Raw genomic sequence first — 12,526 nt, 5'->3', positions numbered from 1 at the left:
TGTAGCTGAAGAGTACGATGACGCTGAGGAAGGTGAAGTTGCTGGCGACGCCGATGAAGGCACAGGTCATGGGGAAGTTGTACAGCAGGTACCTGGGGCCAGAAGAGGGGCGAGAGGGAAGCAGCAGTGACTGGAGAGCACGCAGCTCATCCGTTTTCCAGAAATCACTTACAGGGAATGCAAGTGAGCAGCACAAGAGGCTGTGGCCACCTCCCTGCCCTCCACCCAGTTACCAGAGGTCAGCTGGGGGGCAGCGAGGATCATGAGGTCCTGACAAAACCAAGGACTCATGGGCAGTTCAGCTCAGCGCTGGAGGCAGGGCCACACGCAACAGTGTCCACCGTGGCTGCCTGCCGAGAGCCGCCCAAACCCCGGGTGATTCAGTCACTCATGACAAGCATCCCTGGCACGTTCTAGAAAATTCCACACAGATGGATCTGATCAATTCTAGTTCAGTTAGTTACTGAGGCCCAGGCATAGGGCTCGGGGTTGTTGGGGTTTTTTTTCCAGTATTTTGGTAAAATTCACATAGGAAATTAGGTTCTCATTTAACCATTTCTGCATATATTGCTGGTTGCACCCTTCACCCCCATGTCCCATTCTGGCTGGTCGGCTTCCTTCAGTCTCGCTCTCCCCTTCGCTAACTCATCTTTGGTCCAGGGTGAATACTGGCTGTCAGGTCTCACCAAGAAGATTGTTTAGAAACACAGCACTCACAGGAAATTAGTTATTTTTCTGGCAGATTATTTATGTTCTGGCCACCCTCTTTGGCTGACAGGTGGCCTCTGGAAGCAGTCTGGGTTCCAATTTAAAATCTATCCCACGGGAATAAGTCTCAAGGTTCCTCTAGTCCCTGCTGGTCCAGTCAGCTTGGACTTTTTTAGGAACTTGGAATTTTGCTCTACACTTTTCCCTCTGATTCTAATTAAACCTCGGTGGGGTTTTTTTGGTTTTTTCTTAAAGCTCCCCAGGGAGAGCAGATGTGTGGCCAAGGCTGGGAACCTCTGCTCCAGGTAAAACCCGCTACACTACCTCTGCTCTCTTCAGCTGAGACAACCTGATGACAGCTGCTGAGGTCTACCTCAGTCCTCTTTACCTGAGCCCTGTGAAATGGGCATGGATGCGGAGGTAGGCGCCGTACAGCTGGATTCGCTTGCTGTGGACCTCGATGATCACTCCAGTTGTCGGCACATACTGCGAGGGGTGGGGTCGGGGGCAGAATCAGGCCACGTTCCTGGCTCTGCTGCCGTCCCTCCCCTGCTCCCTCCAGAGCTGAGGTTCCTCAGGCAGAACTCTTGGCTGGTGGCGAGGCCCTCCTCTGTCACCCGGCACCCTTGCCCTCTCACCGAGTTCTCTCTGTAGTCCGAGTACAGCTCCACCTCCAGAAGCTGCTTCTGCTCGGCAAAGCCCAACAGCAGGAAGCTGGAGAAGACCAGAGTGTCCAGCGTCTGGAGCAGGTCCGAGCGGTAATGGAGCATCACCTGGCAGGGCCAGAGAGGGAGAGGTTGGGGACAGTTGCCCCAGATTCCTACCAGCCCTCAAACACTCCCGAGCAGTCAATGAAGGCAGCTCCTCGAACTTCTCACCCCTCTGCTCTCGACCTAACCATTCTAAATAATGTTATAATAAGTAATGTTTAATAACCACCTCCCCTATCTGAACACATTTCTCGATTCCAGCTCCAACAAAGGCCCCTTCCAAGAAGTCTGTCTCTGAGTCATTTGTCCCCAAAACCCTTCTACAATCTAGTATGGATGCTGAGCTCCCGCGCACCCTCCGAAGCATCACTCCACATCACTCAGGGAACTGCCTCAGGATGTGTTTCTGCTGAGAGTTCATGTAGGAATGGACTCTAACTCATCAAAAGCCCCCAAGTGCCTGTCAGGTGCCCAGGAGATACCAGGAGGCTTGGTGGTTAAAGAACAAGGCTGCTAACCAACAGGTCGAGCCCATGATACCCCAGCATGGGAGAAAGGGACGCCTCTGCTTCCGTGAAGAGCTGCAGTGTGGACAGTCCACCGAGCAATGCGTCGGCCTGCAGGGCTGCTGGAATCCAATCAACAGCAGTGGGTCCACACTAGTAAAACCTTTACTTTTCCTTACTAATTCCGAACTGGCTTTGCTTCAAGGCAATTACTATCTGACCCATTTTAGAATATTTTATAAAGAAGAGATGAAGTCATTTGTCCCTCGGGTGTACACGAGTAGATTTTGACTCATAACCGCATTCCCCCGGGTCTCTGAGGTTTGCTGGAGAAAAATGGCATCTTTCTCCTGCGAAGCAGTTGGTGGGCTCCAATCTAGTAGCGTTCAGTTGCAGCCCGACCCACAATGTACTGTGCCATCAAGGTTCCTGGGTTACTATTATGCCCATTTTCCAGTCCTTTACAAAAAAGACAGTAAGTAAGCAATTTGTCCCTCAGCTCTGTGCCCGAGGACCCAAGCCCAGGTCTAACTCTGAAGCCTGTTTTCAGGGAACGTTCACCCCAAATCTGGATGTGATCACTAGATATCTGGGGCCTTCTGCCAAGTGCGGCTGCTTTGGGACTGACTTCTGCTCTTACTCCCCAGTCCGCTCTGACAGGCCCCGCACACGCACACTTACTGAGCGTGAAGAAGTAGAGATGATCCGGCCGCCTCTGGTGTAGCAAGAAATGGTGACCAGGAACATGCCCAGGTCCTGATTCACGGGGGACTCCGGTAGCTCAAGTTCCAGGGTAATACGATAGGGCTGCCCGTACATCAGTACCTGCCCAGGGAAGCCCCCAGCTCTCAGAAAATCATTCTCAACACACAATGGCTCTTCATCCTCTTAACACAAGGGAGCTTTCAATCGTGCAGCCTGGGGAGGTGCTGCCCCCTTCTGGTGGCTGCAGGCCCCCCCTTCCCATGCAGTATGTACCCAGAGTCTATGGATTTAACCAACAGCTGATTAAAAACACTGAGGGGGGAGGAGTAACTACGTGGTCAAAGACCAAGAAGGAGCAGAGTTCACAGCATCACACCATTCACGCGCTATCAGGTATTACAAGGACTCCAGATATGATTTCAGGTATAGTGGGAGGATGTGCGTAGGCTGTATGCAAATGTGACATGGTTATTTTATGTAAGGGACTTGAGCATCTGTGGATTCCAGTGTCTGTGGGGGTGCTGGACCCAATCCCCCTTGGATACCGGGGGACAAGTGTGATCTCTGGGCCCTTCTGCTCTGCTCTGAGAATGGCTGTGGCGCATATCCCTTTCCTAACAGTGATGTGTCAAGTTGCCAACTGGGCCATCTGTGACTCAGCCCTGTGTGCTGGTGAGGCTGTCCCTCCGGCCCTGCCTGTTCACACTCACAGTGTTAATTAACTAAGCGCCAACAGAGCCCAGTGTCCCTCACCAGCTCTCACACCATTCTCATCACTCAGGCACTTCTGTCAGTGCCAATGCCACTTAGCTGGGCTTCTGCTGGCAGAACGCCGAGACGGAAGGAAGGTCTCACTGGGATCAACCTCAGACAGGTTAAAGATTAGCCACCAAACACCTTGGTGCGGCTATTCATCCAGCCACTGATTCTCATCTAGGCGCATAAATTTTGTATTTAACCAGTGAGAAAATGAATTTGTGAAACAAGAACTGAGAGGTACTCTGGGGGCACAGTCCATAGGGAGTTGTGCTGCTAACCCAAAGCCTCTGATTCTCTGGGAGTTCGAATCCATCAGCTGCTTCACAGGAGGAAGATGGACCATGTCCTCCTGTGTGATTCATAACATCCCTCCTGAGCATCCCCTGGAGGGTCAGCGATGACAGAGTGCCCCGTGTGAGCACTTCCAAAGGCAGGTTCAGATTCCAGCCACCTGCCTGTAGGTTGGCAGTGTAACTCCTTACCCACTAGGTCACCAGAGCTCCCCTCCTCTCCTAATACAGATTCTTATTCTCAGTCTGAATTCCCTTCTGACCAGAGGATTCCTTGCTATTCCTGCCAGATGACTAGAGTCGGGTGATTCTAGATCTGATGTTTCTCTGAATTCCTGGAAATCAGTATTCTCTGCACAGGAGCGGGGAAAATGAGAGGCGAATGGGAATGGGAACGAGCTCTCTCTCTGGAGTGATGAGATGGTCTAATGTGCATCATGCTGATGGTAGCACAACTCTGTAGTGATCTGAAAATCACTCCACTGTATACTCTGAATGAATAAGCTACATGGCAAGTCAATTTTATCTCAATAAAACTTACATATTTAAAAAAGAGAGCATACAGCTATTTAAATAATTATTTGATCCAAGGAGATTCACAGAATTTCATGCCACATATTTTAGAAGAGTCCCCACCTCTGTTCAATTATCCTCCTTCCTTAGCGTTCTTCTCCTTGTAAAGTTACAATGGCCTCATCAGCCATTCTTGCAATACAGTATACTATGAAGGAGAGCTCGGTGGTCTAGTGGAGGAGTTGGACTGCCAACCCAGAGGCAGGCAGTTCAAATCAATGAGCTGTTTTGAGAGAAACAGATGGGCAATCTCCTCTCATGCGATTTACGGCCTCTGAAAACCGGCTGGAGGATCTCAGCTAAGGGTTGATTTCCAACTCGACATCAAATTACTTAAGTCATATATGAAGAAAAAATATTTAAATGGCTGGTACTAGCTTTGAGCCGTATCTAACTCTTGCAAATTAGGTACAAATTCAACTTAAAGACAGATTTAGGACAACTTGTCCTTAAGCCAGTCATTGCTTATATTAACAAGGATTATCTGAATACCAGCCCCAGGGAGCCCCACTAACTTTACCATTTACATTTGTCCCTGCAAGAAAAGCGGCCATAACTGCTTAGCTTGTGGTTTTAATCTTTCAGTCTGTTTCCTAAAACACTCACTTTTACTTCTGATTCTTTAGCGGCTTTGAGTTGGCAGTGCAACTTCCTGCCCACTAGAACAGCAGCCTGTTATGCTGGCAGATAACTAATCTCACCCTCAGAAACTGTGTCTCCTCCTTTCAAGTATCCAGGCGTGCCACCCTTTATCAGGACCTCCACACCTCGCCTTTAGTATAGAAGGATGCGTTCCAACCCTGATTCCTCAAGGTTCTCTGAGGGATCCTTCCTGTTGGAGTCACACTGGCATCTGGCCAGTCCTCTGACACTGTACCCTTTGTCATGAGAGGTCACACATTATCTGTCGACAGTTTCATAATTTTACACATGAGCTTTCAAAACGCTTGTGTGGCCACCACTCTGCTCCCAGGAAATCATCTGGTTCGTTTTTTGGCTCTAAAACACATAGCTCTGCTTACCTCCTAACCATGATCTGCCTGAAACATGAGAACATTCTTAACATCTTCCCAGGGAAAGACCAACAGACACCATTCATATAAATTAATTTCTCCTTCAACCGCCCTCGCCTGTGTTAACTCTCTGGATCTTTCAGAAGTCCTTCTATGTCAAGGCGAGATGGCCAGTGAAACCCATACTCACCCGATCACGTCCACTCTTAGCCAGCGAGACATTGGCAACAGGGAAGGAGCAGAGCGAGGTGGTGGTGGAATCACAGTCAGTTCTAAACGAGAATACAGGATGATTCTCAGACTCTGCGGTTACAGGTCCTGCCTTCCCCTCCTACCTGTCTCACAGCTCCAGAACAGGCCCCCCTTGTCTCTGTTAGTGAGTGAAGGAGAACAAACACGGTCAGGAGAGTCAAGATACCACAAGGATCTTTTTTTAGTCTTTTCCTGCTATTTTAGTAGTTTTCCTCTCATTTCAACAGGAATTTTTTTATGGGAATTTGTGGACTCCTTACAGAATAATTTAAAACTTCAGTGTTTACAAAGAACCATTTGAGGAGCTTGATAAGAAGAAAACATAAATCCTGAAATTGGCGGCAAAATTGCAAGTGGGGTTTGTGTGCACATAAATTATAAATCTCTATATAAGGAAAGCTTTAGTGGCTTAGTGGTAAGTAATTGTGCTGCCAACACAAAGGTATGTGGTTCAAATCCACCAGCTGCTGTGTGGTAGAAGGAGGGGCAATCTCCCAAGGGATTTACAGGCTCTGAAAACTCACTGGAAGGTTGGCTATGGGTCGGTTCTGACTTGACAGCACATACAACAACAAAACAACATACACACATAAATATGTATTTATCTTCATATAGATACGTATCTCACTTATATACTCCTCCCCCATGTATATACTTTTATGCCATGAAAGGCCACAGCTTTTCTAAGACCCAAGCACCTAAAAGATTATGCCCCACCTTCCTCAGAAACTAGAATTTGTGCTCGCTTCGGCAGCACATATAATAGAATTCGTGAGCACAGACTCTCAGACAAGATTTTTTAAAAAGATGCCTGGCCACTCACTTTCATGCCTTTATCAGCATCTGCTGATGGGCCCAGAGCTACTATTAAGGCAAAAATGGGGAGAGAATTTGGCAGAATACAAAAAAGGAAATGAGGTTAGTCACCTTGTGTTACTGTAATCTCCATTGTGCAGAGGACTACCAGGGGTGGTGAGGGATTAATTACAGGTATATTTCGGCTTTCTTCATACCTGCTGGGCTTTCTTCATACCTGCTGAAGGCCAGTCTAGCTCTCAGATTACTCAAGGATTTGTGTTGCCTTAAAATTCTGCACTGGGCCTGAGGAAAGCCAGAACCAACTTAAACAGCTCCGACCCTCACAAGGACAGTGCAGTGACATTTGTGTTTCTTTTTATCAGAACATAGCAACCAGAGATACAAGCAAGACCCTAAGCTGGATAAGCCTGACCTGTGGCAACCCTGGGCCATGAATCAAAGATAAGAAGTTAAATAAGGCCTGCATTTCCTCATGTGTAAATGAGAAGGTTGGAGGGCGTCACCTCTGCCGGCTCCTATGGCCTTTACCTCTCACCTGTAGTAGAAATGCACGGGGCTTAGGTGGCTGACTGTTGGCATGTAGGAATAGTAGAAGGAGCCATAGAGGAACACCGACACCCAGAGCAGGAGGAGGATGGTGCAGAAGAGAACTCCAAACTGTAGCAGCAGCTTGCGGGCACGGCCTGCCAAGACGTAGGCCACTTCCTGGGCCCACAGTAAGGCAGGTACAGATGGGTCATTGACCATGGCGGGGAGAGTAGGGGGCCTGGCCCCAGGGTCAGCCCTTGGGTTCCTAGCTGCTCTGCCACCTGGTCGCCACCCCTGGCCATGGGGTAAGGCAGATGATGGTTCCTAGAAGAGACAAACAAGGGGGAAAAGAATAGCTCCCTTTCTCCATTGCTGTCCTGGCTTTAAGGAATCAGAGATACAGCAAGTCAATGCAAAGTCATTGCTGCATAGGACATTCACCCAAATGGTCAGGTTGCTCGGCCTAGCAGCCATTCATGGTGATCCCATTGCCCCTGTAGGCTCCAGGGCTTTGGCTGAACTCTTCAAATCACTGCTCTGGGACAAGCAACAACACAGACACGGAGCACCATACAATTCTCATGAAAACATACGCGCCATGTCACTGAACCAAGATGTACCGTTTGCCTAGACAGCACAGCCGCACGCAGATCCAGCTCCCTAACCGGTCACAATGGCTTTCCTCTCCGTTGAACTGGGGCTGGCTCTGCTGCCAACAGCCACTGCCCTGCAGCCCGCTCGTCGTCGGGGGCCCACCTAACCTCGCCACCATGGAAACCAGGCCGCCATCCGCAGCAGCTCAGACTCACCAGCCTCGCACGCTACCAGGGCAACCACCTGGAGAGACTTCCGCCTCCCGAGGAAGTCCCGCCCCTTTCCGCTGGCCGACTTTGTAGTTCCAGGGGGCGGGCCCTTCGACAGAGGGCGGGCCCAGCAACATGGGGGATGTGTCCTCTCCTAGGGGGCGGGCCCAGTAGTGCGGAAGGCGTGTCCTCCACCAGGGGGCGGGCCCAGTAGTGCGGAAGGCGTGTCCTCCACCAGGGGGCGGGGCAGCTGTGCTGGAGGCATGTCCGCCTCCAGGGGGCGGGTCCAGCTGTGCGGGAGGCGTGTCCTCCACGGGGGGCGGGCCCAGCAGTGCGGGAGGCGTGTCCTCCGCCGGGGGGCGGGCCCGGCTGTGCGGGAGGCGTGTCCTCCACCAGGGGGCGGGGCCGCCCCGGCTGCGAGCCCCTCCCCTCCCAGCCGTCTCGGCTTTTCCTTCCCGCGGTGGGTCATCATGATTAGGGGAGAAATCAACTCCCGCTTTCAGGCCACTGCACGTGCGGCAGGCCTTGTCCGCGCAGCCTTGGTCCGCAGCCCTGTCCCTCCGTCCACACCTCTCCTGGCATCACACCCCAGGTGGAGTGAGACAGGAGCACAGCCCGCAGGCGCCCGGGGCCGGGAGATCTCGGGGAACTTGCGCACCTCGCGCGCTGGGCCAGAGGACCGGGCACATGAATGACCCCTGGGCACGTCAACCCCGCGTTTTCGCTCTCCGTGTTCACAGGGCGTGATCTGGGGCCCCTGACCCCAGCTGGACGGCCTCTTCCTTCCTCGGGTCCAGCTAAGCTAGCTCGTCACCAAGACTCAGTCTTGACTCAGCCTGTGTCTTATGTCTCAGTGAAACGAGCCCCGATGGCGCAGTGGTCAAGCGCCGGGCTGCTCGCAGAGAGGTCAGCGGTTCGCATCCCCCAGGGGATGATGGGGAGAAAGGTCTGGTCGCTGGGCTCCCTAAACTCTACAGCCTTGAACATCCTGTGGGGTAATTTCCCAGGACCGCCTGACTCCACACACCTAACGACAACAGGGGGTCGCTCTGGGTCGCATGCACTTGTAGACAAGGACCTTATCTGTCTGTCTCATCGCTCCAGACAAGACCCTTCAGCCATCCGAGGCGCTTTCTTTCCACACTCTACTCCTCCAGCACCAGGCGCAACCATAGGCAGGCGAGGGCGGGAGTGTGGCCCAGAGGTCCGGTCCCCCAGCCAGTACCGCTGCCCCCTTCCCAGGGTCCCCACTGACCCTTCCCCTCGGCTCCGTGCCCCCCATCCCTGGTCTGCCCCGGGACAGGACACCTACCTCTTCTTCCGCAGTTTCTCCTTCTTCCCTCTGGTCGGCCACCTCGTTGGGCATGTCCCTCAGGCACCTTCCACTCCACTCACTCGAGGCCAGACCGTGGGGTGGTGATCTGATACCCGAGGCCCATCACATCCTCCTGGGTTTGTGGAATGGACGGTCCCTGGGAGGGAAACCAAGATTCGGGTGCTAAATGCTGTGTCAGAGGAGGGAGGGGGGGGCTGCTGCCCAGCTGATGTCAGACTTCTAAATGAGCAGGGTCCCCGGCAGCCAGCCCACTCGGCTGCAGGGTCGTCCAGGCCCAGACCACCCCGCGGAGGGGGGTCCCCGCGGCGGCCCTTTGGGTGAAGGCTCAGGCGGGGACTGGGGGTGACCGCAGTGGGGGCGGGGCGGGCGGCCAGCCGGGGACGAGCAGCGTCGGGGGTGCGCGCAGGGGCTGCGTCCGCGCTCCCCCACGGGCCAGGCAGTTGGTATGCTCCGGGATGCGAGCAGCTCCCTTCCAGCATCCTTCATCCTTCAGGTACCAGCCATCGGGCAGGGCTGGGGCTGCACAAACCCAAGGACCTCTGGCCTGCCCTGTCCCCGTGGCCTTGCTCTGCGGCCGACAGACGCTTGGAGCTGCACTGCCGGCCAGGGCGGGGCACCCACCACCGGGCAGCCAGAAGGTCTCGGTGCGCCTCACTGACCCCGCACCCCTGCCCAGCTCCTCAGGTCAGTAGGATGCTGGGGGTTCTTCTGGGCCCCTGGGGCGGGGGGGGGGAAGCTGGGGGAGTGCCTGTGCCTTCCTCGTCAAGGTGGGGCGCCTCCTGCGTGGGGATGTCAGACCTGGGGTTCTACAGGCCTTGAAGGGTCTTGGTCCTGAGGTCGTCTGCAGGGACCGCTTAGGGCGTGTGCAGGGCGGGGACCCCTTAGGGCATTATACAGGGTGAGGGTCCCTTAGGGGAGTCTGCAGGTCGAGGACGCCCTAGGGCGTGTGCAGGGCAAGCATGTGTAGGGAGAGGGTCCCTTAGGACGTGTGCGGGGAGAGGACCCCTTAGGGCGGCGTGTGCGGGGTGTGCGGGCGAGGACCCCTTAGGGCGTGTGCAGGGCGAGGACCCCCTAGGACGTGTGCGGGGCGAGGGTCTGTGGCCCCAACCATGTGGGGACCCCTCGTGCAGTCATCCCTGGGGCGTGGGGCAGGATCCCTGGGGCCGGGTGGACACGAGATCTCACAGTGGGAGGCCGAGGGGTGAGCATGCAGGGAGCCCTCCTCGCCTCTGCAGGATGAAAGGGGAGACCCCCGTGAACAGCACGATGAGCATCGGCCAGGCCCGCAAGATGGTGGAACAGCTGAAGATTGAAGCCAGCTTGTGCCGGATAAAGGTGGGTGGGACCCCCTCCCTGCACGAGCTGGCCATCCCCGGGCCTCTGGCCGAGGCTGAGGGTGGGGGGACGAGGAGGCCCTTGGGGAGATGGCCGAGGGCGGCCCCGGCGCGCGGGGCGGCTGACCACCCGCCCTTGGCCGTGCCCCAGGTGTCCAAGGCCGCCGCAGACCTGATGACCTACTGCGATGCCCACGCCTGCGAGGACCCCCTCATCACCCCCGTGCCCACGTCCGAGAACCCCTTTCGGGAGAAGAAGTTCTTCTGCGCCCTGCTCTGAGCGGCCCCGTCCCTCCTCCACCTCGTCCTCGGCTTCCCCGAGCCCCTCCCTTCGGACCCCCGCACCCACGCCGTGAGGATCCCCGAAGCCCCAGGCTCCCCCTGTGTCCACGCCGGGGCCACCGCGGCCCAGCCCACGCCCCCTGCCCTCGGCCGCTCGTCTCTGAATCCAAGACAAGGGCCCCGTCATCCGGCCCGATTCCCTCCGGGACCCGCTCGGTCGGCGGCGAGAGGGATGAGCGGGGCCTCACCTGGGGCCACCGGAAGGGCAGAGCCCTTGGGAGAATAAAGGCACCCGGAGTCTCAGGCCGGCGCCCGCGTTCACGTTCTTGGGGGGGGGGGGCAGGGTCCTCGGTCAACAGACGGGAGGCGGGCGCGGCCCGAGAACCGGTCAGACGTTTGTCAGAGGTCGGGGACCTGCGGGGTCGGGAGGGCGCGCGTGCGAGTGTTCAACAGACGCTCAGGGGCTACGGGGAGGATTCACACGCCCCACAAGGAGGGGAGGAGGGAGAGGAGAAACACAGACAGTACGGGGTAGGCTCAGGGAGTGACTCAGGGAGGCAGTCACAGACCGAGAAAGCAGGCAGAGGCAGCAGGGAGGAGGAGTTTGGCTCCGGTTACCGAGAAAGGGGCCGGTTTTAGTTGTAAGATGGCCGCGCCCACCGCCATTCCTCTTCCAAGATGGCCGCCGCCATGGGACACGGGGCCATGGCGGCCTTCGCGGCGCTGCATCCGCCGTATGGCACTACGTCGGCCGTAAGGCGCTGTGTTCACCACCCCCCCCCCCGTACGGCACTGCATCCGCCGTACGGCGCGGCTCCGCAGCGTCCGCTCTTAAAATGGCGGCACCCAGGCAGGCAGAGTGCCCAGTAACGTCCCTCCCATGCCTTCGTCGGGGTTCAAAATGGCTGCCTCTTCCTTCCTTAAGTCAACCTCCGTTCCCACCCCACCCCAGGCTCTGGAAGATGACGCCTCCCGGGCCCAATTCGAGGCAGGGCTGCGGGTCATAAGGAAGGGGAGCGGGGCGAGGGACCCCGCCAGCCGAGCGGCTCCGGCGCCGGAGGCGAGGGTCTCGTGAGGGAACCCGGGTTTCCACAGCCTGCTGCCTAGAAGCTTGCTCTGAAATGGTCACTGGAGTGTGGGGTCACTGTCTGGAGACTGGAAGCCCCGCTGGCCTTGCGGTGCGGGTCTCCCCAGGAGCTGGAAAAGGCCCCTCTGTCCCAGCAGTGGTCACCCATCTCACAGGGGGGCCAGCAAGCTGCCTGGCCAGGGGTCAACACCAAGGCTTTAATGTCCCGCGAGCACCCACACACACTGGAGGAAGCTGGCGAGCTTCCATGACTCCTCCCACGGGAAGGGAAGGGAAGTGGTCCTGCGCTGTCCACTAGGAGAGCCTTTTCCTGGGAGGTGATGTTCTGTGCGTGGGTCATTTGGAGGGCCTCCGCGTCACCCCAAGATGACCAGGAGCTGACTTAAGACACCTGTGGCGCTCTCCTTGGGCCTCAGGTGGACGTGGAGCACCTTTTCAATGGTTTTTTTATTATTATTAATTTTAATGAAAGTTTACAGAGGCTTAGAGTTTCCAGGCATTCATTGTTGCACACCTCTCTTCAACTCCTGATGGAATTCCACGAGAGCCCTGGTCTAGTGCGTGGTAAAGAGCTGCGCTGCAATCCCAAAGGCAAGCAGTTCGAACCCGCCAGCTGCTCCACAGAAGGCGGGTGTGCAATTTCCTCCACGGCGACTTCCGGCCTCTGAAACCCCTCTAGAGGGGCAGCTGCGGGCCGGCTGCGACTGGACTGCAGACCACAGGTCCTGGAAAGCTCCGTAGGTGCTGTGTTGAAGGCATTGCACCGCTAACCAAATCCACCCGCCCTCTTGGAGAGAGGTGGGCGGTCTGTAAAAATGTAG

General features: G+C 55.7%; 2 protein-coding genes across 2 annotated transcripts in view; one reads left to right on the top strand and one right to left on the bottom strand.

Moving 5' to 3' along the window:
* Positions 1 to 7,729, bottom strand: part of BSCL2 (Berardinelli-Seip congenital lipodystrophy 2 (seipin)) — a 9,279-nt gene extending 1,550 nt beyond the window's left edge. Inside the window, exons 1-7 of the mRNA XM_006899861.1 lie at positions 7,620 to 7,729; positions 6,871 to 7,187; positions 5,455 to 5,536; positions 2,606 to 2,749; positions 1,347 to 1,481; positions 1,097 to 1,194; positions 7 to 92 (exon numbers count right to left, since the gene is read on the bottom strand). Of these exons, the coding sequence (XP_006899923.1) occupies positions 7 to 92; positions 1,097 to 1,194; positions 1,347 to 1,481; positions 2,606 to 2,749; positions 5,455 to 5,536; positions 6,871 to 7,082 (757 nt within the window). The 5' untranslated portion in view covers positions 7,083 to 7,187; positions 7,620 to 7,729. The remainder of the gene's footprint in view (positions 1 to 6; positions 93 to 1,096; positions 1,195 to 1,346; positions 1,482 to 2,605; positions 2,750 to 5,454; positions 5,537 to 6,870; positions 7,188 to 7,619) is intronic.
* A 2,509-nt stretch (positions 7,730 to 10,238) lies between these two features.
* On the top strand, positions 10,239 to 10,616 carry GNG3 (guanine nucleotide binding protein (G protein), gamma 3). Its single transcript, XM_006899817.1, has 2 exons — positions 10,239 to 10,337; positions 10,488 to 10,616. Exons 1-2 carry the CDS (start codon positions 10,239 to 10,241, stop codon positions 10,614 to 10,616), a joined length of 228 nt encoding a protein of 75 aa, XP_006899879.1.
* The last annotated feature ends 1,910 nt before the right edge of the window (positions 10,617 to 12,526 follow it).

This window comes from Elephantulus edwardii, unplaced genomic scaffold (assembly GCF_000299155.1).
Source record: "Elephantulus edwardii isolate Elephantulus edwardi_28Jun2011 unplaced genomic scaffold, EleEdw1.0 scaffold00268, whole genome shotgun sequence".
Classification (NCBI taxonomy): domain Eukaryota; kingdom Metazoa; phylum Chordata; class Mammalia; order Macroscelidea; family Macroscelididae; genus Elephantulus; species Elephantulus edwardii.
Note: the sequence above shows the minus strand (reverse complement) of the source record. Positions and strands in the feature narration are given on the sequence as shown.

Coding starts and splice junctions, on each gene's coding strand:
- GNG3 (XM_006899817.1), top strand. CDS start 10,239: ATGAAAGGGGAGACCCCCGTGAACAGCACGATGAGCATCGGCCAGGCC. Junction 10,338..10,487: donor CCAGCTTGTGCCGGATAAAG/GTGGGTGGGACC, acceptor GCCGTGCCCCAG/GTGTCCAAGGCCGCCGCAGA.